At 37.7% G+C, this 18,214-nt stretch overlaps 1 protein-coding gene across 1 annotated transcript in view; it reads right to left on the bottom strand.

Annotated features, from left to right (window-relative positions):
- The window catches only part of LOC146167557 (A disintegrin and metalloproteinase with thrombospondin motifs 7-like), a 52,409-nt gene that overhangs the window by 29,122 nt on the left and 5,073 nt on the right, over positions 1 to 18,214 (bottom strand). The window contains exons 4-9 of the mRNA XM_083391742.1: positions 12,325 to 12,472; positions 9,151 to 9,246; positions 8,467 to 8,705; positions 7,182 to 7,265; positions 2,547 to 2,671; positions 1,907 to 2,056 (exon numbers count right to left, since the gene is read on the bottom strand). Of these exons, the coding sequence (XP_083247868.1) occupies positions 1,907 to 2,056; positions 2,547 to 2,671; positions 7,182 to 7,265; positions 8,467 to 8,705; positions 9,151 to 9,246; positions 12,325 to 12,472 (842 nt within the window). The remainder of the gene's footprint in view (positions 1 to 1,906; positions 2,057 to 2,546; positions 2,672 to 7,181; positions 7,266 to 8,466; positions 8,706 to 9,150; positions 9,247 to 12,324; positions 12,473 to 18,214) is intronic.

The following is an 18,214-nucleotide window of genomic DNA, read 5'->3' as shown; positions in this document are numbered from 1 at the left end:
ACATTTTTGCCAGACGACGGAAACGTGTCCCCTTTACCCAGAGTGAGTCGTCAAGTTTGCTCTGGTGACAACGTTGGCAACTCACGTTATGTACACATTGCCCCTAATCTATAACGCATTTTTACATTAGTTCGTCATTATTCGTTTCAAATTTTTCAGTCTGACAATTTCAAGTGTCTGTTTGCAGAAAACTTAGAAAACATTTTGTCATGGCATGGCCTTACACCTATACACTTTAAAACTTATTTAACACCATAAATGTAAACAAAGTTTGACAGGCCAATGTAAAGTTATAAGTATTTCTGGTTTTAATTGAAATAATATTAGTCTAAAATCGATTTAAAAACGGGCTTCCAGCGATAGTTCAACTCAATAAAACACACAGGAAACCGGCGCGATACAGTTTTTCAGCTCATGCCAATAAAAACGCAACTATATCGACTAACGCAAGCTAAGGTGTCAAGCAAAATAACCTTCCACCTTAGGCTGACAATATATCTCACAATCAATCACGATCGAGAGTTGCTGAAACGCAGGATGCGAACCACATCCGTAAGAAACCCTCAAAGTCGTTTGTCCAACTCAAGTTGTTTTGAGGTTTAATAAAATAAAATATATAAAAATAAAAAATGTGCTAAATATGTTGTGGAGAGCAGGCTGACCTTTCGCTAAACTTGCGCTAAGTATTATGGTTGTCCAATCGTTCACAGATGTACCAATAATTATAGGAAATAATATGACGTGAAAGCAAGGTCACTACAATCAATGTCAGTTGGGACAATCATAAGCGGTTAATGAAGTGATTTTGGAAAAGAAACACCAAGGCGAAAAATTAGAACGCTTGATAAAAATTAACAGCGACTTTTTCTCGTCACACTTCATAACTCAGTTTCGTTTGAAGAAAATAATATGGATTGACTAACCTTTTTTGTCACCTTGACTATGTATATATACAGTTTACTTTCTGCTGCAGGATAATATTCGAAAAACGGAAAAATCGATCTCATGTAAAATTGGCAAAACATTAAATGGAAGCCGTCAGCCCATTACAAATAATTCACCCTTACGATTTTTTTTATTCCAACAAGCTATTTAAACCTGCGTTTTTCATGAACCCAACGAGGAAAATATGACAAAAAAAATATTTTTTTTTAATAAAGAAAATATTTTTAATTCGAGTTTGGATATTACATAAGGTTTAGCAAGTTTCACATTTGCACAAACAGTCAACCATGCACCATTCATACTACGTTAAACACAGTCTTGTTAGTTTACTCAGCTACTCTAGACATCCAGCAAATCATATCTTAGGCTTTTGAGACGGATCGTGTAGTACAAGTACAACATATCACCAAGAGCGAGCTCTTCATACAAAATAGAAGATCGAGTAGGCTCTGTATCCGATAACCATCGAGGCCTAAGCGGACAGTTTGTAGATATAGTATGATTTACATATCATAATCCGGGTTAGAAGCGCTAAGCTAAACCTTCTTAAGTCAACAATCCCTAAGCGGGGTTGACCTGAGAACCGGCACGTCAGAGTTCAACCGTCTGCGGCGTGGCGGTTGTCCAAGGTCAGCGCCAAGGTCAGTTCTTTGCGAAAGCATTCAAAACAAATTAAAATATGACAGAACTTTACAGTTTTACTGCATCTTGTGCTTCAAATAAAATGCACTGCACGATGTTTTATTGTTTGCTTTATCGATGTGGTCAAAACTTTGCCTAAAAGAAAATGCCATTTGTTTAATGGCCCAACCGGCAAATTAAATTTTTTTAAAGAACAAAGTAAAAAAAAACAATGCAAGAAACAAGGGATTGGAATTTTTTATATTTTGCTAAGAATCCAATGCCCATTACACTCGTTTCGAACAGCTATAATAATCAAAGTATACGCGACGGAACTTACTTATGCCCCAGTTCATGGGCCACCGTGAATGCCACGCTGAGCCCGGTGTCCTGGTTCACGTTGCAACTTCGGTGAGGCTGGCACATTCCTGCCACGTGGGCGAGCCCGAGAGTCTCACAGCTTTTGTTCGAGCGGCTACATATATTTCGCCTGCAAAGAAAACAATTTAAAAAAAAGTTTCGTCTCCAAGAATGTCTACACGAATAAAAAGAACAGTCTCCCCCCGCCCTCCTTTTTGTTATTCTTTTTAAATTGGTTCAAACTACCCGATATTACACATGTAAAAACATGCTCTAAAAGCGAACGTCTCCACACATTTTGTTTGATCGTTGATCACTACACAAAAAGTCGTACGAAGTTAAAATCAACACTTTTTTTACAAATTTATTGAGTTTGATAAAGCAGTAATATACTGTAGAACCTTACTGCGAAAAAGAAAAAAATCAAATTAAAACTATTGCTTTCGCGTTTATGATATGGTTTTATAACAATGCTTGATATTAAAACAACCCAGACATTCAGACAAACATAGATGTAAGCACGTTCGCGGCAGGTTTTAAAAACCGCGTATTACTTTCAAACTGCAATATATTAAAAAGGCGACCCATTTACACAAAAGCTATAGATGTCAAATGAATACCTGGTGAGCAGGACAGCCACGTCGTGGTGATTAGCGTGCGTGTCGCTCCTCGGATTCATTCGCTTCGCCCAGCGGCAAAAGCTGTCCAGGGTCTTTTCCGCGTGCTGACTGATCTTGAGCGCTTTCTGTAAAGAGGAAACCGAATACATTTTGTATACTTGAACGTGCAACATGTTGCTGAACGGCAAAACGAGGAAGTAACGCGGCTGCCGTGCAACCGCCTTGTCAAGGTTGAGTTTACAATGTTGGGGGCTGGAGTGTTAGTCTAACCAGCAGGGAGCGCCAAGCTTTTTTTTATAGGAAAACAAATAACCGTAAGGGCTGACAATTAGGGACTGGATTTAAAATTTTGGTCGAACTTTAATAACCTGATTAATTTAGTAAATAGAATTAAAAAGTCCACAGTGAGCTTTGTGAAACCCTCGTCCAGCTAACATTTCAATAAAATTGAATCTGGATTGGCATCCGACCACATTTCACCCTCAGTTTATCTTCAACGGGGCGATATGACAAGGGTCAAAAGATATAGTTAACAAGCCACATCTGGCCGGCGGGACCTAGTTTAATGACCCCTGGTCTAGGCAATTGACTTTCATTTTTTTCTAATATGATGTAAGTTTAATCATTGGAAAATGTTCACAGGATGTTTTACACAGAGGGATCTCTATAACGCGAGTCTAGAAACACGAAAAGTCTTAAATGAAAACTGGTTATAGTAATACGCTGCTACCATTGCACCTTTCTAAATATGCAAAGCTAATATTTACTGTATTGTTATTTTTACGTCCTAACCCAATTTGACTTATCCCAGATTGATTGTACGCTCAGCTGGTCGGTGTATATGTGGCTAGAAGGACAAGGTCCACGACCTGACATCTAACAAAATACAACATAGCCAGCAGGTTGTTTATCAATGGTGGCGACTGGATGGTCTATGGACCAACACGCGTTCATAGTTTGACGTTTGTGTTGCACCATCTTCGCAAGCTCAGCGGATTAGAGAGGTGAAGGGTTGTCTAGAACGGTCAATGTTGACTCTATGTCAACACGATTAGTAATAACGTCGATAAGCACTGTAGATGCTAACACGGTTAATCACGCATATTGTTGCCTTTACTCATAGCTTGAATCATTCTTAATAAATTTATTTTATACACTCATTCAGTTTTTTATAAATTTGCCAATGTGAATTCTGCTTGTCGCCTTGTCTAATCCTGTCCGAATAAAAGGTGGCAAATTGGTGAGACTAAATTATACTCAGACGTTCAGACATACTCCCAAGATACATCCGATACGTTGTTGCGATTTTGGCCCACCCACCAAGTGTGTTCATTGTTCATCATTTATGCACACTATAAGCCCGTAGCTTGCTGTTTTAACTCCCATTTGCTTCATCAACATGTACGAAATTAGTGGTTCAAATTTCTCATTGCAACACACAAAGGTTAAATTAAAACGATGACTTGAAAAAACTTTACATAGCAAACCTACAACCACAAAGCAATTCCTACAACAAACTTTTATGTTTTAAGGTTTTTCATTAAAAAGTTGAATTCAAGGGGAAAACAACTTACTATAGTGAGAAACAATCTTGTAATTCAAATTCAGCAAAGGCAAGATAAGCCTTTTTATTCTTCACCGTTATAAGACAGGTTTTAATGTCTCCGCGATTATCCGCACGTATAAGACGATCACAATCAATCATCATATCTCTCTTGGCTATTCGCGGAAGACGCTACGTTTGCGCTAAAATAGTCAGACATCCAACACCGTGTTTCCTCATTTTCGCGTTAAGCTTGATGAGCAACTTTAACCGTAAACGAACATTAGGAAGAAACGAAACACGGGAAGTGGTTTCAGACAAAAAAAATATTCGGTGAACTAGCCAACTTTTGGCAATTTTAGAAGAATTTTGTTAATAAATAAAACGTAATTATTGTGGATCGTATAACGGCGTAGATTGTTTTGCAAATTACATCAGACCCAATACAGACGTATAAGCGCATTTTGGTAATTTTTTCTAACATTATTCAATTTTAAACAAAGCTTTGTGCTAAATGTTCGCACAAAGCTGATTATTTATTTGGGCGTTCGAATATAAGTCACAAACGATGTTAAATAATATTTAGAGTCTGGTTTTGCCCAATTTCTGCTGCGCGATTTCTAACCCGTAACCAATTTGCAAATAAAATAGAATGCCATATTATTAAAACAGTTGCGTTCCTTATCACAATCTCGTCTGTTTTGATGCAGTATTGCAAGTAATTGTAAATGATATATATATCAGCTCAGACACAGTTGCTTCATATCCACTGCATTAAGATGAATCGGTAACGTCCAATTATAGAGTGTATTTGCATATCCTTTCTCTTCTTTATTCTCTTCATTTTCCCCTCTTGCTCTTAAACCGCGCGAGTTGCAAGGACGCATTAGCGCACACAAATACACCCATCATTCCGCAGGGAGCCAGACCGACTTGCTGGCCTCCAACATTTGCGACACTCAGGGCTCGGGAATTCCCCAGGGGACAAAACCGAATCGAGCGTGTCGCAATTTCGAAAATGTTTTTCAACCAGGACTGTTTTCAACATGCGTTTGTTGCAAAATAAAAACCAGGCGTATTACAAAAAGTCATTTAAACTGTTGGATAAATAATTTTATTGCTGCACTTTGGGCAAAAAACATTATATGGCAATATAACTGGCAATATCGCCGAAACAGAAATTTTTACTAACCGTTTTATTCTGACCATGTTTTTTTGATTGTCCAAGAAAATCTAAATTCATTATATTTGTATGCCCTATTATATTAATGTTAAACTCTGCAAATATGATAAAGTTTGCAAAGCCACAGCATATAGTTTTGCAACAAGTCCCAGAACATTCCTCACTCAGTTGAGACCAGACGCGATTAGCTATCGACGGGTCAGGGGTCACTGGCAAGGCAAGAAGCACATTTGACACCGTTATGCCTGGTTTTACACGCACCAATTACTCCGGCACGTTTGCGCGTATCAATTTAGCTTCTTTTGCCGTTGTTCTGCAAGCCGCAAATATGTCTGCAACAGAGATATCGGCACCTGATTGCCCGAGGTAACACGTTCGGGATTTACATGTTGTGCATATTTGACATAAAGGCGTTTTACAAGAAAGCTAAAACGTTAAAATCGTCACGTTTCATCAAATTTAACTGATTCCTCATGCCATCAAATGTGTAAGATTAAAAAATAAAGATCAAACATATTGGCTTTTGAGTCTATATGCTTCATCATGTTATTTTTTACTTTGTGAAACTTTATTCCGTTTTCACTTTAATTATATATTTCTTAAAAGGCCTAGTGTACTTACATTTGTCGTTGTTTTGCAGTTTAGCTGAAAGGAAATCTGTATTATTCATTATTATCAATTTATCAGATATTAAAATACGATGGTAATTAAATTACGTTTTTCTTTTCTACATAATTTAAGCGCAATACAATAGTTAGATCTCTGTTGGTTTGGTCAGATCGTATTGGCGTTACCTGCTCTAACAAGATACGTAAGAAAATTCCCGATGTAAGATTTTAACACAACACAGTAGACAGGTGACTTAGTTTCGCCAATTTACGGGGAGACAAAGGTGGGTTAACGATGCCCAGCAAAGAGGGGGTTCAAACTACTGTCTGCTGCACTGGTACAAATTGTGCAAACCCAACGGATTTTGCATTGCCATAACATCTTTGAAATTGCACCAATATACGATTTACAGTTATACATTCGTTTTTGCAGTGTTTTTGTATGTAACGCTTGTATAGGTATATCAAGGCGTTTTAGTTCCATTGAAGCTTTATTCACTATTATAAGTAATCAACAAGAATCTTAGTTTGTGAACAAAAAGTATCCAAATTCTTATTCGGTTACTGTCTCATGTTTTGGTTTACATGTTTTTCGTTAGTATCGAACGCCTATATAAAGGAAACACAGAAGGCCCAGCGCCGGATTGTTTGGGTTAGAGTTAGGTCGGGTACGGGTGGGGTTAGAACTTTATTTAGGGTTGAAATTATCAAGGCAGTTAGTGATGTAAAATACTGTATATAGGGCCTTATTCTGGCCATTTAGGTCATATTCCGACGGATTTAGGTAAAGTATTCCGATCTAAATGTTTTACCGACTATGTATTAGTCCTATTTTGATCTTATTCCGAACTATGTTTTATTCCATCGTTGATATTGCTCTAATTTTGCTCTAATGGATGGAGCACTTTTAAACATACTGTGTCGCCCTTGTTTGGCCTAAGCGTCAATAAATACATATCAACTATTTCGCAGAAACAGAAGAAAAGTTTAAATAGCCAAATTATTATAGAGGTCGGTTAGCAATTAGTTCTAATTTATTTATGTCTTCTTTTTTTTAAACTAGCGGCGCCATAACTGTTTAAAAGCAGAGGAATAAAATTAGAGAAGAGTGTTCCCGAATGGGTATGGTCAGAAATGAATAATGAAAACACGCTTTTGTGTTTTTCTTAACTGGCGTACATAAGCTCTATCGCCCTTTTGTCACGTTTGTAAAGGATCCTGGGTAAATAAACAGACACACAGTAAAGGATAAACTTTGTTAAATACGCAAATAAGTGGAGTAAATGTGATAAATTGGTTACCTCCTCTCCTTCCAAAACAATAAGGCGTATGAGAGTGACGTGAAGCAGGTTTCCTATACTTTCGTCGTGAAACAGCTCGGCGACCTGTCAAAAAAGCGAGCCGTTACGCGTCTTTATAACCCGGTTGATCTTAATTGGCAAAGCAGGTTATTCAGGAATAATCTTTTTCGACTTTTAACGGCCCACCAAAAGTGTGTGGCTTGATCGCGTATGTCGTCGAATGGTGTATCTGGATCCCTTCAACATGCGGGCCTTACGCGGAAACGAGCAAAGGCCTTTCAAGGTTTCTGGAAGCAGTAAATCGAAACATTTGACAGGATCAATATCCAAACTTCGGCCCGCCCAGACTTGCTTACCACATCAATAGTTTTGTTCCGAACGTGCTGAGTTCGATCCCCGCCTCAACAACTACCGGTCCAACGGAAATGCCATTATAATCGAAACTTCTGCGCTAAATATGGGCCCGGAAACACTTAAAATGAGTAAACCTTTTTCAAAACTTTTATAATATTGCTTGGAGGTTCATTTGATGGAAAAGAAAAAATAAAATGTCGGAAAAGCCTTTATTATGCTAAATAAATAATATTAAAACTAATTTTATTGAAAACCATGCTGATCCGGTAGCTCGGGGTTAACTTATTTTGTTACGATAATATGGATGAGAAGCCCTTTGACCACGCTTTTTGAAAAAAGTAACTAGCCGAATATTTTCTTTCTAGTTGTAACCAATTCTTTTCGCAGACCCACAAACTTAAAGCGCCGCAATGTGTGACAAGTCAACGCTCATGCTAGAAGATATACATAGTTAGCAGCGTCGGGATTAAAATGTATAGCGGCAAAGATTTTTGCCCCACGTTAATTTATTGATGTTAATCGATACTATTACTATTTTTTTAACAATCCCTATATACGCTTATGGACCAGAAAAGTTTGACACACTTTTCAAGTAAACGCTTAGTAAGAAAGATCAGTGGTTCATCAGATGAGATACTACAATTGTATAACACTCAATTACTAAACATAAAAATTTACTTTTTTAAACACGCATCTCACGAAAGACAATTATATAAACAAAATAATTAGAAGGCTTCACTCTTTTAAGTTCAAACAGTAAATCTGTAAAAAAAAAGTATGAACGCAGCTTCGCTTTAGCTAATAAGCCTGGGTATGGACAACTATAACCTAGAAAACATGTTTGCAAAATCCTGTTACAATTTATCAAATCTTACTTGCCCGACCAAGGCCAGGCAATTTGGCACACTCAATTTAGGCGCTGTATACTCACCATATTGACGATAGTGAGCGCGTACTTCTCCACTTGTCCGTGGTGAAATGCCTCGTAGTATTCGACCATCTTCTTATCCACCACTACCATCACCTCGATCCACTGCTCAAGGCTCCACGACTGACGTCGCACCCGATGACGTCGACGTTGCGATGACGTCACGTCGGCGAAGTCGCGGTGACGTCGGGACTCCCAGCGCTCGCGAGCGCGGAGTTGGCTGCGGTAGCGCAATTTTGTGTCTAGAAAAAAGTTTGTTTGATTTTAAGAATTGCTTGTACAGATAGAGTACCTTTCTCGTGGGTAAATCTAACGTAGCGTACTTAGCATGAAAGGTACAACAATGAACTTTGTGAGCATTAGCGTAACGTGGCACTTAAAAAACTTACTCGTTGTGTGTACAAACGTAACGTAACATTATGCAAACGCCGCGTAAGACTTTACAAATTACGTACGAACATAAACGAAAACCGATTACGCGGAACACATAAAAGTTACGTAGATTATACAGCACACAAAAGTTACGTGGCTTACTCGTAAAACAAAGCAACGTATAGCATACTTAAGGGTAACAATTTGCACTAAAATTATGCAAGCGTGCCGTTGCTACTTTTACGTACCTCAATCAAAGAAACCCACGTTTTACAGAAACGTATCGTCACGTTTCATTACCAGAGCGTTACTTACCTCGCACACCACAGAAATCGGCGTCAGGACGTTTGGAAGAGTTGCTGCGGTTGTTTGAACTTTGCTCAGCATTTGCGTCAGCCGTGTTCGCTGCGACTGTAACGTAAATAAAGGTTTGCGGTCGTTTTTTAATCAATATGTTTTTGGAGCGGTGACTTTTTGTAAAATATTAGTCAAATAACGACGCATAGACTATACGATAGAACAGAGGTCATCAAGATGTTTTCATAAAGGAGATGACTGTGAGGCATGGGCAAGATAACTGTTTACGATCATATTTACGATAGCGGGCCGGATATTACTGTTTGTCGAACTTTATGAACTAAATCATCGTTAAACAAACGGAATATAAATAACTATGTAATAAAAACTGTACCGAGCCTTAGTCAAAATACATCGAAACTATGTTTTGAATTGCATCCCAAAACATTTTAACTGTGTCTTTAGGATGGAAATTCTTATAAAGAAAGTATTCGACGGGTCAAACTAATTAACCCAGCTAGCCGGAAATAACCCGCGGACCGTTCAGTATTGGTGACCAGTGTTTTTTTAAGGTGTTTTGATTTCTCCAGCGGTTTCCCAAATTTTGGACTTGCAACTTTTTGGTATTTAAATGAAACACTTGCGGTCTCTTAAAACTATACTTAGCGGCCACCCGAACCAAACCTTAAAAAAAAAACAAAAAAAAAACTGTTGGTGACCTTGTGATAGACTAAATAACTTGTTCGTTAGCAGCCTGACTTTCATTCACTCATAAAAAAACACTTTAATGGAATATTCCTCTAAAAAGGGTAAGGGTTCTCCAATTAATCGGGTTTTCTAACTCTAACAAACGCGATAGAAAGATATCTAAACTTGTTGTTTAGCAATCATGATATGTCTGAACCAACAAAAGCATGGACAAGTGGTTACGGGGAAGGTAAGCGCACAGACCAAAAAATGTAATGCGAGATTTTGTTAACAGATTTTAATTTTTATCCTGTGACCCGCTTAAAATTTATTAGTTTGCTTTGTTATGAACAACCTAGGTTTATTTTTGTAAAACCAATTTCAACGCCAATGTTATGTGTTTACTAACACATTATAAACACCAATCAATTGCTATACAAGAGTTCTTATTATCATTCAGTTATTTTACGAATTGATAATAGGATCTTAGTTTAACGCGTTCTAGACTTCGTTTTGCCAAATGTTTTAGTTACATAATATAATATGGTGATGATTTAATGTTTTCCGTGTTGTTATGTGGTAACGCAATTTAGTCATAAGTAAGGGATTGAAAAACAAAAACAAGGGTTGGAAATTTCCCTTTAATCACAACCCCGCAAAAAAGTACCATAACCAATTTAAACCTCCAATGTTCATCACAAAGTCACATTCTCGAGTAATGGATCGATCAAACTAAAAGCAAGGTTTGTTGTGATATCTTGAATATTTCGACGAACTGTAATGAACACATTACTCCGAAAAAGTCGTAACTTGATTTCGGCCTTGCTGTTCTACGTTTGTCAACAATACAGCTGTCCTCAGAATGAACGCTTCGCTTCGCATGGCAAAACAGTAAAGAGTGTCTAATGTTTGTTGTAAGTTTATATCGACATTAAATTAAATTCTGTCACATCACGTTTCTGTTATTGGTTCGCGGTATCTAAGAAAATTGCCCCACAACAAATTTTCCAAAAATGAAAAATCATGGGTTTTAATTAAAAGCTCGTTAAACGAAAAGTGTTATCGGGCGCTATTTGCCAAAACGATACAAACGAGGCAATCTGTCAATCGGCCTTGAGACACAGACATGGAATTGGCCGCATAGGCAAATATTACACTGTAGATTTGCGAAGTTCTTGTACACCGGCATGTTTGCACACCTTGCAATGCACAACACTCGTCGCGCGTTTGGAGAAACGCCAGATTCAAGGTCGAATATTTGAGGTTGCGAAAGTCCCAAGGTGATGCCTTGCACTGACGCACACCAGCTTTCGAGTGGTGGCCTGATGAAATCACAAACGCTATTGCGCTTAGTTCTCACGCATTTTTCGAAAAGCGACGCCCATATAGCTAACAGAAGAAAAATGCGTGCAGGCGAATCGGGAGTTGGTGGAATGTGAAGGATGTGTGCCGGTGTATAAAGACGTTTCTCCAAAGCCTTACTACCGGAGGTAAGGTTTTTGTGGCCGCTCCAACGGTAAAATATCTGGGTAATGGCATTTTACTGTGAAAGCGAAAAAGCTCAATTAAGCCAAATCATATCAGGACAGGTAAACGAAGTCGATTTTGACGTCACACTGGACGGACTGGTTTTCTTATATATTAAAGAGATAGCCACGTGGCTCACAATGGCTAACTTGGGATTCAGCCCTGCGTGTAAAAGATGCTTTCACTTGAGCCACATATTTCACCTGTATAAACTAGATTTTGTTTTCTGCTTTCCTTAAAACGCATAGCCTACAGTCTTGGGTCATGCTTTAAAACGCAGTTTTGTTTAATTTGGTAAATTTCCGGTTTTATGGTATGATATAAAGTTTAGGAGAGAACTTTATCGACGATTTATGTGCGACCAATTGATCTAGACCAGTGGTGTTAAAATATTTTACCTGGCGGAACTCTTTTGCTACCTTGATATAACAAAGGGTTACGAACTATTTAAAATAAAAGTAAGATCGAAAAGCACAATACTTACAAATCACTACTTCGCATATTACTTATTGTAAAGGTACCAAAAGAATCATATTGTAATAATCGAATTATAAGAAATATTATTACTTTTTAACCACAATGAAAAGGATATGCTCTGGCTAATTATTTTTTAACAATTAATGAATTTAAAATATGTTATGAAAAACCTTTAAAACTTCCTTAAACCCCAGGGGTCCACACACCCACTTTGAGCACCATTAATCTAACTAGAAAGACAATTTTGGATTGTTGGTGGCCGATCTGCAGCGGAATCACACCAGAGTACTACACGCGGTCATGGCACATCCTACCATCTACAAATGTAGCTTTACGTCACCGTTCGTCGTTATAGCGTTTCAACGCAGCCAAACCCACTTGACTGCAGCGAGATTAGAGGTTCTGCTCAGCGCCAAGAAGTTAACCTTGTTAATCTACCATTTGCCCCGCGCCGTACATCAGCAAGTCAGCCGCCAACATAGCCTCTATGACGTAACAAACCTCCGTGCTTTGATCTTCGCCGCTGCTGTTGACTGACGTCACGTCTATAGACCTTGTGCGGCTGCGCTGATTGGCCGTCAGAAGGCACGTGATGTCGCGTCATCGGCTCAACGAAATAATCGCCTCCGCGTAGTCGAATTAATCCCGTCTGTGGCGTAACAAATAAACGGTTTAGAGCTTGGCGTTCAACAGGATGGGGCAAATATAAGACCCAGGTGGGTGATAAGGGGTAAGAGCGGTGGGAAAATAACGTGACTCGGTAGTTTGATAAAAGTTGAAAATCGGTTTCGTGCCTTTTTGCGAGAGTTCAACTATAGATACGTTATGACCAGGGCGATTATTTTTTTAACCTTGCAAAAAAGGTGATCAATAATAAATTTTGAATTACAATCAACAACATTGCAACCGTATTATGTATTCTTTGATGCAAACTAAGGTATACCCGAGCCGGTAGAATAAACCACGCAAGCCTGGTTAATCGCATTAGGTTTAGCTCGAACATCAATTTTGCTTTAGATTTGTGCTATCTCCGACTTGGACAGAGCAGTATTTGCTGTGTATTTTTTCGGTGCTGATATGTAATTATCCCATTTCCTGTTTCGATAATATGACAGGTCCTTGTTAATTTTAGCAATTCTAGGCAATCTTTTCACGAGTTTGTTTTAAAAAAACATGCGTCTTGTTTTCTTGGGAGTTTCTATGGCTGTTTGTCTTTTTGATACGCCAAAAGTATTTACTATAGCTTATAAGCATTTTTTAAGAGTTGTGCATCCACCTTAAAAAACATGGTTCGCGGTCCACAGGTTATTAGCAAACATCTAAGAAAGACATGACCTACATTTTTAAGGCATGAGGACATTTGGTACGTCCTATAGTAGATTCCGAGTTTGCTAAATTAAAAAAAATGTATTGTGACTTGTGAGTTGAAAAAATTGCGAGTTTGTGAGTCAGTTCTCCGCAAAAGGTGGGCGTATGTATGATCGTATGAATAGTTACTTGATTTCGTGCATTGCAATTTCCGTTACCGCGATTTGGAAGACCGCATTTTCGTCAATATCCTAACAATAACTCATTGTTACGTTTATCAGGCCGCTACGAGAAATTCACGGGAGAGCCTTCTAAATTCACATTGTCTTTGTCAAGCACTAAGTAGAACGAAATAATGTGTGTGTGTGCTTTACTTTTACTACTTTACCAACTAACGAAGTGTAAATATTTGATCGGGTTAACTACGCCCGGCAACTTAGCGCTTTTTATTTTGTACATACACACCTCATTCCAAGTAAAGTAAATATTAATTTCAACAGAACGCAATAGACTATCTCGATATTTTTGTACCCTCTATATCGATTGGATTCCCAAGACAATTTTTGTAAACCGGTGAATGTTTACGTATAACATGTATATCGGCTAAAATTTATTACATTATTGACTGTTCAAATCGTTAAGGCATGGAAGAATTAAAAAACACATGAAGGCTAAAAACGTTTTTTGTAAAAAACAATTCGACGCCAGGCTCGATTTAAAAAAATGGGGTCAAAAATATAATTTATATTGCTATTAAATGGCCATTCCTTCCATAAATGTGAAACGGTGAGCGGATTTTTTAATAAAAGTCTAAATCACCGCAAACATGATGAAAAAATCACGTGGTTTGACGTCAAATATTTCCGGTTCCCACGCCAAAAACCCGAAAGAACAAATAGGTCAAGTCTAAGACTGCCATTCGGCCGACCCCAGATTTAAATAAATTGTCACTTTGACACAATAGCGTCAGGTGGGTGCGGCGTTTGATGTCGCATCGGGAGAAATATACACGCGAAATTAGCCGGACGTTGTTGTACATGGCGAGTGCAGCGATGCATAAAATGACAGGCGCGCACTTCGGACGTACGAGATAGAGTTGTACATTTTTGTTTTAAAATTTTCCTGCTTTGACAGACGTCAAGCGACTATTAAAATGCAAAATTTTACATCTTGATCGATTAAAAATGGTACAGTTTTTCTTTTGCAACCAACAAAGGCAAAGGTTTGAAGTAGAGAAACCTATACTTACATCCCAAACTGTTGGCGTAAAACAGAACCCTTAATGTGAAGGCAAAAATTTTCGATAAGTCAAACCGTATTTTTTTTTTCACAAACGGAACTTGATTAGAAACAGAATTATCATCAAATTGAGCAAATTACGGCCGCGGTCAACCATACAATATTCGGTTGAAATATTATATTTTCCTTTTAAGTTATACGAAAACGCAGTTATAATAAAAACATGAACTGAAATTAGTAAAACAATAGTTTAAAACGAATTACTTTTTCAACACTAGATTTAAACTTGAAACTGCGGGACTCGCATGAGCCCATGTTGGCAAGGTTTAGGAGACAGTCGACAGATCTAAACCACAATTGACAAAAGTGGTGACAGTTTAGCAGTATTCTCTTATTTACCCGGTCTGTTATGATCCCAGACTATTATACACGTGCTATATGTCAATTTATCCGCTTGACTTGACTCTAAGGTATTCTAGAAGGTTAGGCCCACCGCTTTTGTTTGACTTTTGGGATGTGGTGTAGATGGTCGACAAAGGAGAATATTATGTAATGCCAAGTTTATTCAAACAATTGCAAAGGATCGAATTTGACGATTAGCTTAATACTTAATTTGAATCAACATTTATGATTTTAATAAATTTATGTACGTCTATATCCACATCAAATAGTATGATCTAAAATTAATGTATACAGTATAGCTTTAGGTTTTGTCTTAAATCACCAAAATCCGCACCCAAAAATGTTATTTAACCATCCGAAATATTTTTTTGAAATCTCTATTTAAAAAAAATGAACGAAATTTTCTAAATAAACAAAAAACGTCATATGTTTTATTTCACTCGTGATTATATTTCCGAGTGAAGCAACATAGATTTTTCGGTTCGTACAGGGCTAATAAAATTGATAGCCTGAGCTGCCATTTCCTGAATTGAACAGAATTGTCAATAGAACCGCTAACCTTATAAACCAGACATGACTCACAAATAGGGTTTCCTAAAAAAGAGAGACGAAATCTTGAAGGGCTGCCGCAAGATTTTGGGGATGTACATCTTGCTCATGTGGCTTCAATAACTCAAGCTCAGCCCAATCTTAAATTGTGTTAGGATAAACTTCGCTTTTGAGGTTAACTTTCTGGGGAGAGGGATTGTGGGGTCAGGTTAAAATGTTTTAGCAGAAATGGTTCGTTTTCAAAAATAGATTATTTAGGTCACAGCTTCTCAAACTGTGCGCCTTGGTGCACCGTTGTTATTTCACCAAGGGCCTCAAACAATGATTCCCTCTCGTATCTATATACTTAATTGCGGAAATAAAATGTTTACCGCTTTTATTATCTCCTGACATGTGCTTTCGAAAAAAAAAGAAAATTGGTGAAATTCCTTTCGCTTGGTGCGTGGCAAGAAATACAGTGCTCGATATCAGTTGTTTTGATTTACCAAACCAATATCATAGGATCTGTGCCGATTGGATACTCAAATACACAATTTAACATGTTAACATTTCAGAAACGCAGTGGCAGTCGTCAATGGAATGTAATCGTAGATAAATCTCGAATTGTTTCATAAAATCGTCGTAATATATTTTACACCTAACATTAAACTCGAAAGTTTTACTTTAAACTCTAGAGAAGACAGATGTGTCACCAGCCAAGAAGAATGGACGAATATTTCATGTGATAACGGCTTGTGTGTCTTGCGGTTTGGCTAAGCTGCCCGAGAAAGTCATAAAACTAGTGTTTAAGCATTGATATAGATCAACGGATTCCCCCATCGCGTAGGTTTGTGGTCAGTCTGTGAATGTGATCACTGTGGAAGAGGTTCGGTCGTAAAATCCAAGAGCAAACGTACGAAAGTTAACGATTTCGCGGAAGCATTAGTAGCTGTTTTAGGATGCAGATTTTGCAAGCTTTTCTACGGGTGGATATGCCACCGTAAATGTTCCTCACGTATAGTGAGAGCTATATCGTTTTTTCAAGAAAAATCATTTTGTGCTAAATTTGAAATAACCTTAAAAAACGTTTTGTTAGTTGACTTTCCTTTCTGTTTAAGTCCTTACCTTCTAGACTTCAAAATAGATCGTATCGTCAAACAGGCAAAACAAAGCAATTTTATTGACAAGTGTAATGTGTAATTTAAAGTTAGCGTTAAAGTAATTTCAAAAGCAGACCTAAAAAAACTAGATTTACTTAGTTTTTGGCCTGGTTTAAACAAGAAGAACTAGTATTTTAAATAGAAGTGGCTAATCATATTTTACACGTAATTTTTTTATAAAGGTGCATATTTGTTATTAAACAAGCGAACCATAAAATTAACTTTGTTGAAGAAATAAAATGTTTCGCCTTTACATTAAGCATTTTATTGTAAACATCTTTAAGTGCAACCCCCCGTTTCACATTGTTGTGCTTTTGGTTTAGCATATCGGAAGATATTTAGGCCTATGTCTCAGCTAAATACATTACGCCCCCTACGCAATTGTCAGCAGGTTTTAAAGTACATAAAGTTAAGCGTGGAGATCAGGCTACCCTGCTTAGCTGTCCAATCTAGGCTACGCAAATATTCTTAAGAGATGGCTTTAAAGTTTATAAGTTTAGGTACTTACGCCTTTAAGCACGCTTGACGCATATTTCTCTTCTACAAAAGGTTTACGGTGGCTAATAAGATTAACTGGTGCTTCAAAACGCGCGAGGGACGAATGTTATCCATTGACCATTCGACATGTTTGTTTTGTTTAGTTTGTACCAAAAAGTGATTTTATATTAGACGTTAAGGCATTGGGGCTCAATATATCGAATCTCCACAGATTTATTTTAAACCTAATAGGCTATGTAAATATGAAATAAAAGTACTAAAAATAAGACTTTATTAGGTTTCAAAATACGCTAAGCTATAAGCAAATCGCATTAGATGTGAAGTAGGGGTTTTTGAAAGGATAAGTCGCTAAACAGGTTTCGTTTAAACAGACAAAAAATAGAAGTGTTTGATCACCTGAGCATCAGCAGCTAAAAGTGGGCTAGCAGCCGCTAAAAGTGTCGGACGGTTTCCTATATAGAAGACACGACGCAGTCCATCTACGATTCTATCCCTATCCCAAGGCTCCCGAAGCGTTTTGCATTGGCAGGGAACTTTTTAGGTAACGGATACGCCGAAACGTTTATTTAAAATCTGGAAGGCTGTTTGAGTATAACCAATTAACTACCAGTCACTTCACGTTAACATCTCTGCCTAGACGCACTTTCTTTTCACCTTTTCTCGAACAGTCATAATAAACAAAAGGTTGGCTGCCGAGCTATGTTCCTCGAGCCCAAGGCAAGACTTTTGGAATGTATAAAAGCGGCGCATTTAGCAAGTGAAATTCTCTTTAGTAATTGTGTATTAAAAACCGATGGCGACCAATGGAAAACTACCTATACCGTGCGTTCTTTGGTTTTGAATGCATTTGAGACTTACACTTGGAGTAGTGAAAGTTCAGTTGTAACACCAAATGTATTGAAACAACAACCACATAAACTTAACCAGCTTTATCAAAGAGGATATAAATAAACACAGCTAACCATATGAAATATGAAAAGAAGTTTTAAGCTCCAAATGCCGATTTATTTTTGTTTAAAGCCCTTTGAGAGAAGCAGGATTGGCAACAAACAAGCCGCCTACGTAATTTTGGGAGAGTTTTGCATTCCAGCTCATTAGCAACAATTATACGCTCTCAAGGTTGCATTCGCGAAAAGGGTGTGCTTCGCGAAACAACAGCTTACGACTAATCGACTATGAATAGCGTCAATACGCCACAATCCATGACATGGAATTTTTGTTTGACTGATTTTCACATATAAGTGTTTCAAGGAAAA

This window comes from Ascidiella aspersa, chromosome 1 (genome assembly GCF_963924565.1).
Source record: "Ascidiella aspersa chromosome 1, kaAscAspe10.2, whole genome shotgun sequence".
In the NCBI taxonomy this organism is placed as follows: domain Eukaryota; kingdom Metazoa; phylum Chordata; class Ascidiacea; order Phlebobranchia; family Ascidiidae; genus Ascidiella; species Ascidiella aspersa.
The sequence above is the reverse complement of the archived record's forward strand: the minus strand, read 5'-3'. Positions and strand labels throughout refer to the sequence as shown.